At 42.9% G+C, this 15,182-nt stretch overlaps 2 protein-coding genes across 2 annotated transcripts; one reads left to right on the forward strand and one right to left on the reverse strand.

Annotated features, from left to right (window-relative positions):
* Positions 1-2,109: 2,109 nt before the first annotated feature.
* Positions 2,110-6,289, forward strand: nanp (N-acetylneuraminic acid phosphatase; the record flags this gene model as incomplete). Its single annotated transcript, XM_080868127.1, has 2 exons — positions 2,110-2,274; positions 3,049-6,289. 2 exons carry the CDS (start codon positions 2,110-2,112, stop codon positions 3,679-3,681), a joined length of 798 nt encoding a protein of 265 aa, XP_080724253.1. The 3' UTR covers positions 3,682-6,289.
* Positions 6,290-6,736: 447 nt separating this feature from the next.
* Positions 6,737-14,815, reverse strand: polr1b (RNA polymerase I subunit B). The gene is made up of 15 exons (XM_080868126.1): positions 14,569-14,815; positions 14,032-14,199; positions 13,803-13,949; positions 13,588-13,720; positions 13,373-13,509; positions 13,059-13,282; positions 12,793-12,964; positions 11,351-11,522; positions 10,980-11,261; positions 10,496-10,629; positions 8,801-8,971; positions 8,562-8,718; positions 8,281-8,477; positions 7,956-8,206; positions 6,737-7,853 (listed from the first exon to the last, which is right to left on the reverse strand). The coding sequence occupies exons 1-15, from the start codon at positions 14,743-14,745 to the stop codon at positions 6,971-6,973; spliced, it is 3,405 nt and encodes a 1,134-aa protein (XP_080724252.1). The 5' UTR covers positions 14,746-14,815; the 3' UTR covers positions 6,737-6,970.
* Positions 14,816-15,182: the final 367 nt, after the last annotated feature.

Consider the following 15,182-nt stretch of genomic DNA (forward strand, 5'->3'; position numbering starts at 1 on the left):
TCTTCACTCATTCACTGTTTATGTTTCGTTTCCCCTTTTAAGTTTAGGAGTAAAAAAAAAAGAGGTTTTGGATTCATTTAATGCACGTCTGTAATTTGAATAAGCGTATCCTTCGCATGCAAGCATCAAGTGCTGTTTGGTCTGGCAGATAAAAACAGGTTAAGCCTCCCACACTATTTTTGCCCCAGTTTCTGTAAAAAGGCACAATCGCTCGAGCTGCAGACAGAGTCCTCTGAAGTAACGTGAGAAAGGATTGTTGTGATTTCTGATCAGGTTTGGTACGAGAGTACAACAGGCTTGCACACTGTTGCGTGTGAACCTCTGGCTCACTGCCAGATGAGACAGCGTTAAGGACAGGTTGCATAAGAACTGAGGTATGTTTTTATTTTGAAAGAGTGTGTGTCACGGAATATGGTTTAAATTAGAAATATGCCTGGTCAAGAGTCACGTAGGCAATTTATGTAGACAAGCGATGACACTGATGGTTTCCTGCTCTATCATCACCTTCTGGTGGTTAAGATAAGCAGGACACAGACAAAGTGCACGCATTAAAAGGGAACTAGGGCTGTGGAAAATAGTGCACAGAGTCTAAATCACAATGAGGCAATGGATACGTTTAGGAAAGCTGCTATATTTGGGCTTTAGAAATATAAATTAAAGCTGTAAAGCCAAAACTATTATATTTGATACATGAGTTTTTGGGACCTTTCAGTGTGATTTTTTTTCTTTTTCTGAGAAACCTGAACAAATTTTACAGTGACTTTTTAAACCAATACATTGCACGATATAGCAAAAAAAAATCTTACAAATTAAAACCTATATATGGACAGTAACATTTAATTTATTATTTTTTAATAGTTAAAGGATTAAAATAAAAACTCCAGTTTAAAAAATATAAATGAGAATTTATGTCATGAACTATAGAATACATCTCATCAAGTTGTTTAAATCATGAAGACCAATGCACTATAGATGCTGAGTTCCAAAAACTGTGTAAATGTTTTGTGTTTTGTTGAGTCACTGTGATCAGATTCTTGATTGATTTGATGTATTTCATTTCAAGTAAATATCACTTGTACTATTGTACTGCTTGCAAATATTTGTATTTATATTTTGACAAATTGTGAATAAAGTTATAATCAAAGGTATTAGTAACTATTAATCGGGGAAACAAGAACTAAAATTATTGTCATTACAAAAAGCGAGGAATCTCATCTGCAACATAATGCTGGACGCAAGAATGCAATACCTCGTTTTAATGGCGCCATCGCGAGGAAAAACATCACAATGCCCAGAGCTCTTTGAGTAAGTCATTCGAAATACTAAGTGTGCATTGTATTTAATAAGAAAGAGCACTTATCCTCATGCTAGTGCACTTAATCATCATTTATAGTCACCTTACAGTCCCATTATGTCGTTTCCCGAAAGTCTTAGTCAGAGATTAGCGGTCAGAGTTATCACGACATGACTGAAAGAACAAGGAAGAACAACTGTCAGAAAATGATTAACTTAAAAATGTTTATTTTGTTCCAAGAAAATATAGTAATTATATTATTATTTGACTGTGGTTATTTAGCATTCTTTAAAAAAAAGAAAAAAGAAAAAAAAGACCAAGTTTAAAATATATGAGGGTAAGGCTTGCAAGTTAAACTATCCACAGATTTAACTACACTTTTTGTATAATACAAACTACAGTAGGAAAGGCAATTTTGAAGTTCTGTATTTATATATTGTAATTACCCGCTAAGCACTTCCGGGAACTATCTGAAGGCTATTCGATTCACGTGACGATCATGTTCTTTTTAGTTTTCTCAAAAAATTGTTAACAATTAATACCGGGGATACATAAGAGGGAATAACTAGGGAGGAATATAATAATAATAATAATAATAATAATAATAATAATAATAATAATAATAATAATAATAATAACAATAATAATAATAATAATAATAATAATAATAATAATAATAATAAAACTTCATTCATTTGCATTTCATTCAAATATTCAAATTCAGGAGAAGCAGAAGTTGAATTAAGTATGTGAAGTCTCTCTCCATCCAACAGCTACATAGCAATGGATTGATGTTAATTAGAACTACAACTCCCATGAATCGTTTCACTCGGCAGCACTTCCGCAAACGACCAGCGTTTTGGCGTAGAATGATAGAGCACTCCTCTACCGCTGACGACATGGCTGTGAAAGCGATTTTGTTTGATTTGGACAACACGCTCATTGAAACGAGTCGAGCAGGTGAAGTGGCGCTAAAAAAGGTAATAAAATAAAGAAATTATTCGCCTAGAATTTAAGTTATTTCCGTCAGCTAATTACAGTCGGTTTTTGTAAGTTTTACATGGAAGTGCGTAGACTAGTGACGTCTTTCAGTCAACCCAATGATACATTTATTTTACTGTCTTCAGTTCGGGGCTCTTTATTGTCTATTTTAACTAACTGAGTGGCTGTTATGGACGTTTGCGCTGCTGTTGCTGCCTAGTTTTCACTTTTATTGTCCGATTGGCAGGACCGCATACGGAGTCCGGAAGGGGCCACTATTCAGCTAATCACTAAACAGGCAGGGGCTCCGTTTGTCCTTCTTTCTAAAACTTTCGGATTGGCTAATCCTTGCAAACCAAAGTTTTGAACAGCTAGTGGATGGGTGTGCTCACAGACAGAGCAGTGCGTCTGAGATGACCATCCCCGACACTCACACTGTACAAGAGAATAAAGAAAGGGAGATTAGAAAAAAAAAAGTTGTTTTATATATATCTTTTTTGCTACAACAATTCCAAATGCCACTAAAGCATGGAAAAATCAGGAAAAAAAGCACATAATACATGTGAGGAACTAAAATCCTGTCGCACCTCAAAATTGCTTGTTTAGAGTACGAGAATACTAAAGCCCCTACAACCACCTAAATAAATGCCCTTCTTTGTATCTTTGGTTGTTCTTCAGCCACAGATGACTATTTTTATTTTTTGCATTTGCATAAAATGAAAAAAGGATTTTGGAGGCTAACATCTTGTGGTGAATTTCTGAATTTCATACAGACCAGTGAATTTTTGAAGACCACGCTGGGCCTTGATGACAGCACCGTCTGCACCATTTGTGACAAGTTCAAGCAGAAGCTGTTCCATGAGAATTTTGACTGCTCAGCTGGTCAAACCATAGATGATGTCCGTGCGCATCACTGGGAGGAAAGCATCAAGGAGACTGTAGGGAATTGCTCTACGCCTTCTTTGCCAGCTCAGTGTTATAACATGTGGAAAAGCAGTCGTCTGGAGCTTCTCACTCTTTCTCCTCAAGTATGCAACCTCCTGAAACAGCTGCGCAGCAGATACAAGCTGCTGCTGCTGACCAACGGCGTAGCCCAGACCCAGAGAGAGAAAGTGGCGACGGCTGGATGTGAGGAGTTCTTCGATGCCATTGTGATTGCAGGAGAACACAAAGAGCAGAAACCATTCCCCTCCATCTTCAGGTTGTGTTTCAGCATGCTGGAGGTAGAGGCTCTGGACTGTGTGATGGTGGGAGATTCTCTGGACACAGACATTCAGGGGGGCTTGAATGCCGGAGTTCGGGCCACAGTTTGGATTAATAGTGCAGGGGGGGGCGCGTCAGAGAAGCCAGACTACACTATCACTACTGTTCTGGAATTACCAGATATTCTGGCACAGCTGCAATAAGAACAACTGGTGAAGAGTGAATGAGTTTTACTTGAGATGTTGTGGGAATTTTTACCTATTGATATAATTGATTTAGATATGACTACCGTATTTCCCGGACTACAAAGCGCACCTGAATATTAGCCGCACAAGCTAAAATCAGGGGAAAATCCTGTTTTGTACATACATTAGCCGCACCTGACTAAAAGCCGCAGGTGTTTCAATGTTGACTTATCATATGTAAGAGAATATGCATAAAGGGAATTGTCAGGAAAGAGATGGCTGTTTGGAGACACACCACTTTTATTAATATTTTGAAAAACAAGTTATGGGTACATATTTGCACATGTAGTACATAACAGTAGCCTACAGCACACCAGAAAAATAGATTCGGCCTACCTTTTAGGCTCAGGTGCAGTGACACAGCTTTAACAAGAAGAAAAGTCAGTCATTCACCATCTTTCTCTTCTTCCTGCGCTCTAAAACCACCAAAGTCCTCTTCTCCAATATCGGAAACGAACAGGCTCAGGATGGCTTCGTCATCCACTCTCAGCTTCTTTCCTTCGTTGTCACTTTCAAAACCAAAGAAATCCTCGTTGTCAGTGTCAGAGTCGAACACCCTCAGAAGGGCCGTGGCGGTGTCCTCCTCTCCATCATGCAGCAGTCCAGCCCTTCAAAATCCGTTGGTGATCGTGGATGTTTTCGCACTTTTCCACGCTGTCAGAATCCACCGGTGGAGTTGAGCATAACTTGCTTTTCGCAAGTTTATCGCCGCTCGTCATCCACGCCTCCCGCTGAACGCGTACCGCTACTTTGAAGTTTGTTTTTCGCGCTACTTCGTACGGCACTACGTTGCCTGGCGGACGGACATGTGACTAACATACCACTCTTGAACCCCGATCCTTCCGCCAGGCAACGTAGTGCCGTACAACAGCGGAACAAACAAAACAAATCGTCTTACGATATCACAAAAATCATGGAAAATCCATAGAAAAGCCGCACCTGACTAAAAGCCGCAGGGTTCAAAGCTTGTGCAAAAAGTAGCGGCTTATAGCCCGACAATTACGGTACTACTCCTATTAGTTTTCCAGTGTTCAACGAGGTGCATTTTAATTTGAGGTTTCTGGTTGGGATTTTAGACACCGTAATTTTGAACATAGAGTCTGTAAGAAAATGTGTGTTGAAGCTTCACTATTATACACATGAGGCAGTCAAAGTAATTGCATTTAGTTAAAAACTCGAGTACAGTTAAGATACTTGTACGAGATTATTAAGCATGTTTTTGACATTGGCACTGTTGGGTTCAAGGCATTTCAGACTGATGCCCTATTGTAATCACGTTAAATTTTTCCATAGCACATGCATTTCTGTATTCAATTCAGTAATCACATTAGTTATAATTTATTCTTCAGTTACACAAAGTTACCTGCATGATGAAATAAAAACACGTGTATATAATCAGCTAATTTCAGCTTGTGTGCTGGGAGGAGTTAAATGGACTGAACTAAAGTGCTTTTATAAAACTTGCCTCATTCACCCATTCATACGAGCACTGTTTTTCTATGCCTTACCTATGTAAGTGCTTTCTATCTAACATTCACAGTGTCATACACCGATGGATTGGCAACTTGGGGTTAGTATCTTGCCCAAGGCGTGCAGACTGGAGCAGATGGGGACTGAATCACCAGCCGTCCTATTACTAGGTTACCTGCTCTTTAGACTTTTGAAAATTGGAGAATATGGACATTATTTTTGTTTTATTGCACAAAAGTACAAGAGTGTACAGGTAAAGTGCAAACTGTGTCCAGGACAGAAACAACTGCATCATACTGCTAAGACAACATCGTCTCATTGCGAGCATCAGCACATACAGCACGCCCACACAAACTAGCATTCAGGAAGCCAAGCAGATGTTAAAGCTGAGCAGCCAAAGCCTGCTCTTTAGTAGGTAACAAAGGCAGTAATGAGCAGTCAGCATTGTATCCTCCATTTCTACAGTAGAATCACAGTGCTGACCCATTCAAAGTCTTGTTTAAACTTTGCTCTGCAGTCACACTTAAAACTAAAATAAGAGAATATTTATGTCCTCAATAGGCTGGGATTTGTGGGAGTGCAGCCTAAGGCTTGATTTAGACTTCTGCTTTGTAGAGCCTACGACATAAACTACGCAAGCGGCTGTCTTCATTGCTAGCGTTTATACTTGTGCCGGCGCAGTATGTGTTAATTACCATGTGGTTATGTTTTACATGCTGTATCAGTCAAGACACTGGGCCTTCTTTTCCTCCTGCATCCAGGTCTTCATTGTGGTGATTCCAATAGTTTGAGTAATCTCCCTCCAGGAATTTCCTGACATTTGCTAGTCCTTATATTGACGCTATTATTATTTATCCATAATACTGAGACGATTATTCTCTTACTAATAAATCCAAAAACCTCAACAAAGCAGTAGCTGGAAATGCACAAGAGGAAATGACGTACTGAACTGGTCGACAGTGTTTGTCGACTACTTTGAGCCAACGTGTATTTACAGGTTACACCAGTGGTCACAGCATTCTCACTGAAGCATAAATCCCGGTAAGGTTTATATAAGAGGCTGCTAATGTATTTAATATCATGAGTGGTATAACAAATTACTTTCTCCAGTGAGTAATGTAACGCATTAATTAAAAAAAAAAAAAGTAATGATCCCAGCACTGTAGGCAACTCACCTTTCACCCAGAGCTGCTCACCCCTCCCTCTTTTCCATTGTTGTGATGAAATAGTTTTAGACAGTTTTAATTTATTCTTATTTAATCAAGCTTGAAACAGTTTTGTTTGAAGAAAATACGATTTTGTGGGAAACGGGCTCAGTGCCTTTACTTCATCCTGATCACTTTTACACTAATTTACTGTTAGTAGCACCTCAGTAAAGTATTAAGCACACACTTTCCCCAAGGGGACATTTTCAGGACACTTTATATTTCCAGTGCATTTTGTGGTCATGTGTGAAATTTTAGTCCAATGTGGCACTTTTAATATTTCATAATTTCTCTTAATGGATCTGAGTAGTCTTGACTTCTACTGTAGCAATGACAAATTAACCTGATACTGAACATTTTTATTCATCGCAGAAGATTGTCAACCCGTGCATCCCATCATACACTGATACTTGGTCATGTTTTTGGGGCTAATAAAACTTTTCATGGACATCATGTTATGCGTTTATCGTCTTCTGTTGGCACGCATGATTTGAGCAGCTTTATTGAGACCCGTCTGAACAAAGTGTGCAGGGTTGGCGCTTTAAGGCATGAATCTTTACATCCTATAAAATTCACTTGACTTCTAATTTGACTTTGATGTTCATTGCAGCAAGCTCAGCTACAAAGTAGCGGAAGACATAAGGAACAGACACCGAGTCAACAGAGTCACTTTTGCCACACAGGGTGCAGACAGTCTTACGGTGGCGCATGGATGACCAGTAGGGCGGCGGTTTCTCCAACAAAGGGGAGAGAAGGCTGCCACAGTCAACGCACACCTGAGCCACTGAGCGGTCTGAGCAGTTGAAGAGGCGATCGTGAAGTAAGAATGAAGAGCCGTGAGCCAGCAGGGCGTCTCGCTCCATCTCCCCGAAACGGATGCCTCCCTGCACGTTCCTTCCTCCTACGGGCTGGTTGGTCACTTTGTCTCGTGCTCCTGTCGTCCTAACTTGGAACTTGTCGGAGACCATGTGACGTAGCCGCTGGTAGTAGACCACGCCGATGAAGATGTCTGCCTCTAGCTCCTGACCGCTCAGTCCGCTGTACAGCCGCTCCGTACCGTAGTAGTTGTAGCCGCCCGCCCGAAGCAGCTCGCCAAAGTAATCGAGCGCCGAGTTCTCCTCGGAAAAGGTGAAGGGTGTGGCGTCGTGGCCGAGGCCGTGCAGGGCGCCCGACTTGCCGGCCATGCTCTCGATGAGCATCCCAATTGTCATACGGGAGGGGAAGCCGTGGGGGTTGAACAGGATATCCGGAGTCATGCCGCTCTCGGTGAAGGGCATGTCCTCCGTCGGCCACAGGCGGCTCAGGATGCCCTTCTGTCCGTGGCGGCTGGCAAACTTGTCACCGATGGTGGGATTTCGGGGCATTCGTACAGTGATGCACACGCGCTTGAAGCGGCCTGAGCCGCCGTCATTACTGCAGACCTTTATGTTGTCAACAATACAGGCCTCCTGACTCCTGCAAACAGAGAAGAGAAACCATAAAATGTGAATAACAGAGGTATTTTACAACTGAGCTGATGAAAAATGATCACACTGCTACAAAAATGTTATCGCGTACTTGTAGTAGGAGATAAAGGTCTGCCCAGTGTTGAGGTTGATGTAGCTGTAGAAAGGGTCTCCATACTGAAGCACCGATCCGATGAAGGGCAGTCCATCAGCGTCTAGTTTTTCTTTCACTTTGGGGTCGCCTGGCTTGGTTCCAAACACCACGCCGTCTTCTCCCTTCACCTTCTCTGCCAGGTCCACCAGCTCCGTCTTGTAGATACTTCCATGGGCAAAGCCTCTCTCCCATGACGACTTGTTCACAATCTGATGAAAACAACATGTGTCAAGAGTTCAACCCTATCCCGATTAAAAATAGAGAACAGTTTCATTTAACTCACCATGGCATCTTCCATGTCGTAGCCTGTGTAGGATATGACGGCCACGATGGCGTTGGTGCCGCTGGGGTAGTTGTCGAGGCCGTAGTGGTCGTACATATAAGGCCTGACTAGTGGGCTCTGTGGGGTCTGGAGCCGGTACAGCTTGTTATCAGAGCGATCCATGAAAGAGTGTAGCGGGAAGCCCATAGTCTGCTTACCTGAAATAAGGGGAATGAGCACAGTGGTTCATGGAAAATGTAGGTTTGCTCAAAACTGTCAAAGAAAAGATTCAAATAACCTACCCATCTGACACTGGTACATGTTCCTGGGACTCTGGTTGTGGTCAGAGTATGGGATGAAGTTTGCCACCACACTGAGCATACTGTGAGGGAAGAGCTCCTGGTGTGTGGTTACTCTTGGTTCAATCTCATTCTCCAAGATTCCGACATTGATGTAAAGCTGCAGGCAAAGGAGAAAAGGTGCTCGGACTAAAACGGTGCTCTTACAGCTACAAAAAAACCCTCCACTTTTAACACATTACCTGTTCAAAGGTGCCAATCAACTCTTGCTTGCCAAAAGCCAAGTTCTGTACAGGCCGCACCATGCGACAAGGTGTTGTGAAGAGGAACAGGCCTGGATATAAGCTGGCCTTGCCTGTTTTGGGAACCAGGACAATCTCTGTCCAGGGAGGAATCTTCTTCTCTCTTAACACCTGGAGGTATAAGTTTTAAAGATCAGTTTTCTGCACAGTATACACAGGTGACACCAAGCAGGAGTTAGTATACCGTGAACCTGCAACTAGGGCTGCCACGATTAGTCGACTAGTCACGATTATGTCGACTATTAAAATCGTCGACGACTAATTTAATAGTCGACGCATCGTTTGAAGCTTTGTAAGATCACAAAGGACGCAGGAATGAGTAGTAGGATTTAAGGGTGTAATAACGGACTGAAACAGAAGATGGCAGCACTGCATGTACAAGGATGCCAGCTGCCGTTAAACCCCGAAGAAGAAGAAGCTGTGTCCCAGAATTCATAGCGCAGCTGTCAACAATGGCGGCAGCTAGTTAGTTTTAACTTTACTCTTATTATTCTTTCTGGGTCACAAAATAAACGTTTAACATATTTTCAGGCGAGAATGTAGCTGTGTAAACCTCAAATATCTGCTCAGTTTATCAAGACACCGCATATTTTCAAAAGCTCTCCGACGTTTTCGGAGACGTCTGTTACCCACTAGCTCGTTAGCTAGGCGGGGGCAAGGCTAACTAGAGCCGTGAGAACACCGGACTCCCGGCAAATCGTTTTCAAACCCACCACTGTCTTTCGCTACTCAGGTTAAACATGATATATAAGTCACTTAGATAACTTAAAATGTTATTGTTTGGCTTTCTTTAGTATTTTATTTGTTCCTGAGTAAATCGGTTTGGCTAAGATTAAAGTTATAGTTTTTGCACAGCTAAATAAACTTCAAGCAGACAGCTGATCATCAGAAGTGTGAGACGCTGGATAATATACTCCGGTGTCCTGTTATATTTTAGAAAGCAAGGAGTTTATTAAACTTCACCGAAACAATCTGCAAATTTCATTAAAAATTAATAAACTACCATCTTGTCTTTATTTTTAGTTAGCACAAACACTTCAAGCTGTAAGCTAATGATAGTTATATAAGACCAGATGCTGCTGGTGCAATAAGCTGTACGCTGTACGTCCAATGGATGATGATCTGATTAGTCGACTAATCGCAAAAATAATCGGTGACTAGTCGACTATCAAAATAATCGTTTGTGGCAGCCCTACCTGCAACAGACAGTGCACAAGTGAAGTGAAGAAGAGAGTGTAGGCAGGGTAGAGTGGATGGAGACCAGTGTCAGAGGTGATAGCAACAAGAGCAAAAGGGATTTAAGTAGGTAGCAAGACCTGCTCTGATGAACTGACAAAAAGAGGTGGAGCTTATGTTATCATAGCTTTTCATTGGGAGAGACCAGGATGGAGGCAATAAGAAATTAATATAAACGAAGAGAGGCAAAGCTGAGATGGTTTGGATGTGCAGAGGAGGGACAGTGGATATACCGGACAAAGGATGTTGAAGATAAAGCTGCCAGGCAGGAGAAAAAGAGCAAGAAAAGATTCATGGATGGACATGCAGAGGGCCGATGTGACAGGGGAGGATGCTAGGGATGGAGGCAGATGATCCACTGTGGTGCAGCTAAAGGGAGCAGCTAACAGAAGACAATACCTTGAACCTGCGCAGTGATTCAACCACAACTGGAGCCAAGTCAGCCTCCACCCAGCCAACAACAGCACCGTCCAGGACCACAGGGTAGCAGTCTGCAAAGGCCCGACCAGGAGTTCCATCCACAGGAGTGACACCTAAACGAGCAGATACAGCAAACGCATTTCAACCCAGTGCCACGTGCAGAGACTTTACCTGGCCAGGCCTACGAAGTATATCAATGACTGCCTGAGTTAATCTTTTATTTCAGCATTACTTTAATGACGTTTCCCCACAGGCAGGTCACTGTTATTGGAATACCTTACAAAAAGTATTATTTAACAATTGATTCATGAAAGTATTGCTATGTCTCTCATTTGCAAGCACACGCGCCGACCTCTCCTCCCTAATTGTCACAAATCTATAGAGTCTAGTTCTGTGGTAGACAATGGACTAGCTTTTGGTCCTGGGTAAGATTGTACAACAACTGCCTGAAGTCAGTCCTCACCAAGCGAACAGAGCAGAGCAGGCAGTGACGTGGTGGACAAGGTCAATGCCACAATTTCACAGCTGGCTGTCATGTGGTTCATGAGTCCGCAAGGCTCGCCGTCTGGAGTGTGGACAGGACACAGGAAGCCCCAGGACTCGGGCAGCAGCTTACGCACAGAGGTGGTCCTCATCTTAGCGAACGCTGCTCCTCTGTGCACGCAGCGGAAGTGAGACAGGTAGCGAATGAAGTTGAGCTTGTCAGCTACAACGCACAGCCCGGTGTTCTGCAGCATGCCCAGACCTGTGGGAGGAGGGAGCACATTTTTAGATGAATGAATGAATGTTTTAGTGAATTTTCAAAGCTGGCCATGTATTAGTCTTGGACAGGACCTGTCTTAGACTGGAGGTTTCCAGTGGCCAGCAGATATTCAAATGGTCTGGTCAAGTCAGTTCCCATGTTGAGCATCTTTATCATCATTTCAGAGCTCCATCCTCCGGTCACTTTGCTGCCTCTCTTGTCAAAGGACAGCTTCACAGACACCAGCCATGCAGTCAGTCTCTCCTGCGAAAACGTTTGAGTGGTTAAATCACACAACTGAAGGCTTAAGTGGAAGAAGACACTTTGTGTGAGCACTGTGGAAAGTGTTGGGAAGGTTACTTTTAAAATGTATTCCACTACAGATTACAGAATACATGCCCCAAAATGTATTTTGTAAGGTATTCCGTTACGTTACTCAATGACAGTAACGTATTCCAAATACTTTGGATTAGTTAATATATTATCATGCTTTTTACAACTACATGAATGTACTACTGCTGTGTGATTTATTACTATTACTGAAGGCTACTCGCCATAATGGCTTTCCACCGGCGTGGAAATACCAAAAGAGAGCACAGTCTAACATATGAATCAGGAAAAGACCGCCGTGTAATCCATTTATTTCAACAAAGTAACTGTATTCTGAATACCACCTTTTTAAACGGTAACTGTAATAGAATACAGTTATTTTAAATACATAATGCCGGTACAGTGGTCCCTCGTTTACTGCGGGAGTTATGTCCCAAAAATAACCCGCGATAGGTGAAATCCGCAAAGTAGCCAACTTTATTTTTTACAATTACTATAGATGTTTTAAGGCTGTAAAACCCCTTACTACACACTTTATACACTTTTCGCAGACAGGCACAACACTTTTCTCTCTTAAACGCTCTCAAAGTTCAAACCTTCGTAGAAAAATAAGTCCAGTATTACAAAATGAAGGCAAAGGCACCCGCGGTTGCCTTTGACGGTGCAAAACGTCTCGTCGACATTGTGTTTGTTGGGGAGAAAAGTTACAAACATACAGTACAGCACACTGCTAGCGATCGAAGATTTACGTAAATTTAACAAGCTGAACGCATTCTGTACTGTAAAGGAGACACGGCACGAGATTGACTGACAATGGTCTACAGCCAATCAGGATGCAGAACACAATGTGCTGGAAAAACAAAACAAAAAAAACATGAAAAATTGCACCAAAAAAATCCGCGAAACAGCGAGGACGTGAAAGGTTACAGCGAGGGACCACTGTACATGTATTCCATTACTACCCAACACTGACTGTGGACATGGAGCAGTCAGGTAAAAAGACAAGAAGTAGTCCACAGAAAAGAAACATGAATGTAGTGAAGGAGGACATGCAGAGGGCTGCTGTGAAAGATGTTAGCAATCGGGTGAGATGGAGGCAAATGATCTGCCTAAGAGGAGCAGCTGAAATGCTACTACAGTCCTGCTCAGCAAAGGAGAAAGGACAAAGACAAAAAAAACTAAGAAAAATATTGAAGATTCTTGCCTTCAGAAACATGAGGTAGAGCTGACCAGGAGTGAGCACTTCCTGGCACACGATACTGTCGGGGTTTTCTTCCATGCACTCCTGCTTGGCAAAAGTGAAGAGCTTCCTCGTCATCAGACAGAGCAAGTAGAACTTCTCCACGTCTGACTTCAGGTGGATGCAGATACACTCACTGATCAAAACAGAGTAAGCCCCTTTTTTTAAATAAACATACCACCAAACATAAAGCAGAACGGGTGTCAACCGTATCCATCCCCAGAACTTACTTTAACAGGAAGTTGGCACACTGTTCATTTGTGTACCACTCAGGGAGGTTCATCTTAACCCTGAAGCGCTCTCCGAGGTAATTGAGCACCTTGCTGCGGGTGGTGCAGTTCTCCTCCATGACGATGCGCAGCATCTCGGACACACAGGTCTTGTAGAAAGAATTGTCCTCGCGGCCTTTGATCAGCTCCTGGTAGATCTGGAAGTCTGTGAAGTCCACCAGAGCCTGAGGAACATGAGAGCAAATGAGCACACAATGAGCCTAAAGGATTTTTATCATTAACTGTTCTGTAATGAAAGCTGCAGGCTTGCTCACCTTTAATGCAAAGCCTAGTGGGAGGAAGAAGAGCTCTTTCTGGTAGATGAAGTTCAGCATCACAGTTCCATTTTCCAGATAATGCAGGTTCATGTTGATGGCTGTGTGCTCCTCCCTCACGCAACGCATAGAAATACCTGAGTGAAGAAAAAGCCGGTGAAAACATGCAGGCGTGGACTCATTGCTGCACTGTTTTCTTTAGAAGTAATACTTACCGTACTGAGTGTAACCCTGACCCCTGTTCTTCCACTTGGGTCTTGACATGGCGATAGGATAGTTCCTCCTTGGCATTATCAGCATGCGGATAACCTTCTCAATTCCATTCACAATGAAATAACCTCCCATTTCCTGTCAAAGTTGATGCTGGTATTATAGGACAATATTTAAACCCATCCTGGCTCAGTTTAAAAGTACAGTTGCCATATCCTACCTCGGCTTCTTCGTGATGCTCTACAAGCTCTTTGGGGGACATGCCATGCAGGTTACACAGCTTGGACTTCACCATGATGGGCACATGACCCAGAGACTGCTTGATGATGCCTTTGGGAACTCCATTGATCGACCAGCTGACGTCTGCCTGAAATGAGTCAACACTCACCCAGTCAACATGGATTATTTTAAAACGTTGCTGTGGGAATATAAACACGACTCAGGCTTACCACTATTTTCCCTTTGTACGAGCATCTTCTTCCCCGGCACTCTGCTGGGAACACCTTCATTTCCTTGCAGATGTTTCCTTTGGCAACCACTGGGTTTTGGATGGCAGCTTCAACGAAACCAAGGCTGATCCGTTCATTTTTGAACATGAACTCTAAGGGGGGGATGGACTGGGAAAGGTGACGGAAAAGTGAGAAACGTAAGAAAGGCAAAGATTATGGGAAGCAACTGCAAGAGGGATGTTCACAGCAGGTTGAGCAGCTTTCAGAGAAAATACTGCTGGAAATGATACCAGCAGCTAGTCGACCAGCAGGAAACCAAATTCTTCACTCACTCATTTCATCGTTGTTATGGTGGCTTTCACTGGCCTACAGTAACTCACTGCATATCACTGCACTGCGTGCTCAAGACAAGCTTACACAACTCCGAGTCACACAGTGTACGCTATTAATCGTAGTTTTAACTAGTTGGGGTTAATCGCTGGTCTTAATGAAGTGATTCATCACATTGTTGAGAACTTTGAAGAAACATTTGCTGACCTGCACAACGCGGTTGAGTCCGTCTGTGACTGCCTGGTCAAACGACTCGATGTGAGCTTTGGTCAGATCCTGAATGGCAGCATGCTGGGTGTCCTTCATGTGGCCAAAGCTTCCATCTGTCAGATTTTTCAGACTCGGACCTTTGGGAAGATCACTCCACTTACTTGAAAAATCCATGCTTGCGCTTGTTTACCACATGTGCATGGTTGACACAGGAAGCACATGCCCTACACAGGAAGAGAAGCGTTTTCTTCTTCGCTTAAGTTTTTTGGGTGTAACTAGACTCGCACACTGCTAGCTTAGCGCCATCTTGTGGGCGTAGTTATGCATAAAATTTCGTTTAGCTAAAATGACGCGAGTGGTGGTCATTGCGCCGCTCCTCCAGTTGGAGGCGCTGTGCAACCGACAAACAGCGGTGGTTTTCAATGGAAAAAGAGGAGAGAGAAACTGCGTTGACGCTTTTATAAACTGTAAAAACATGATATTTAAGTGTGTGTGCTGTGTGTATATTTCTGTGGAGAGGGGAAAGAGTATAAAAAGACTGGGTCCCGCTGTATTACTCAGGCTGCACTACAGCGTCTATTCACAGGCGCGATCCCACTACTGAGCGGCAC

This window comes from Rhamphochromis sp. 'chilingali' (genome assembly GCF_963969265.1).
Source record: "Rhamphochromis sp. 'chilingali' genome assembly, chromosome: 20".
Taxonomy (NCBI): domain Eukaryota; kingdom Metazoa; phylum Chordata; class Actinopteri; order Cichliformes; family Cichlidae; genus Rhamphochromis; species Rhamphochromis sp. 'chilingali'.

Excerpts from the sequence above, each read along its gene's own strand:
- polr1b (XM_080868126.1), bottom strand. The coding sequence starts at position 14,745 with ATGGATTTTTCAAGTAAGTGGAGTGATCTTCCCAAAGGTCCGAGTCTG. Across the intron at positions 14,200-14,568 it reads GACTCAACCGCGTTGTGCAG|TCCATCCCCCCCTTAGAGTT; the intron begins GTCAGCAAATGT and ends CACCTTTCCCAG. Across the intron at positions 8,972-10,495 it reads AATCACTGCGCAGGTTCAAG|GTGTTAAGAGAGAAGAAGAT; the intron begins GTATTGTCTTCT and ends TTATACCTCCAG.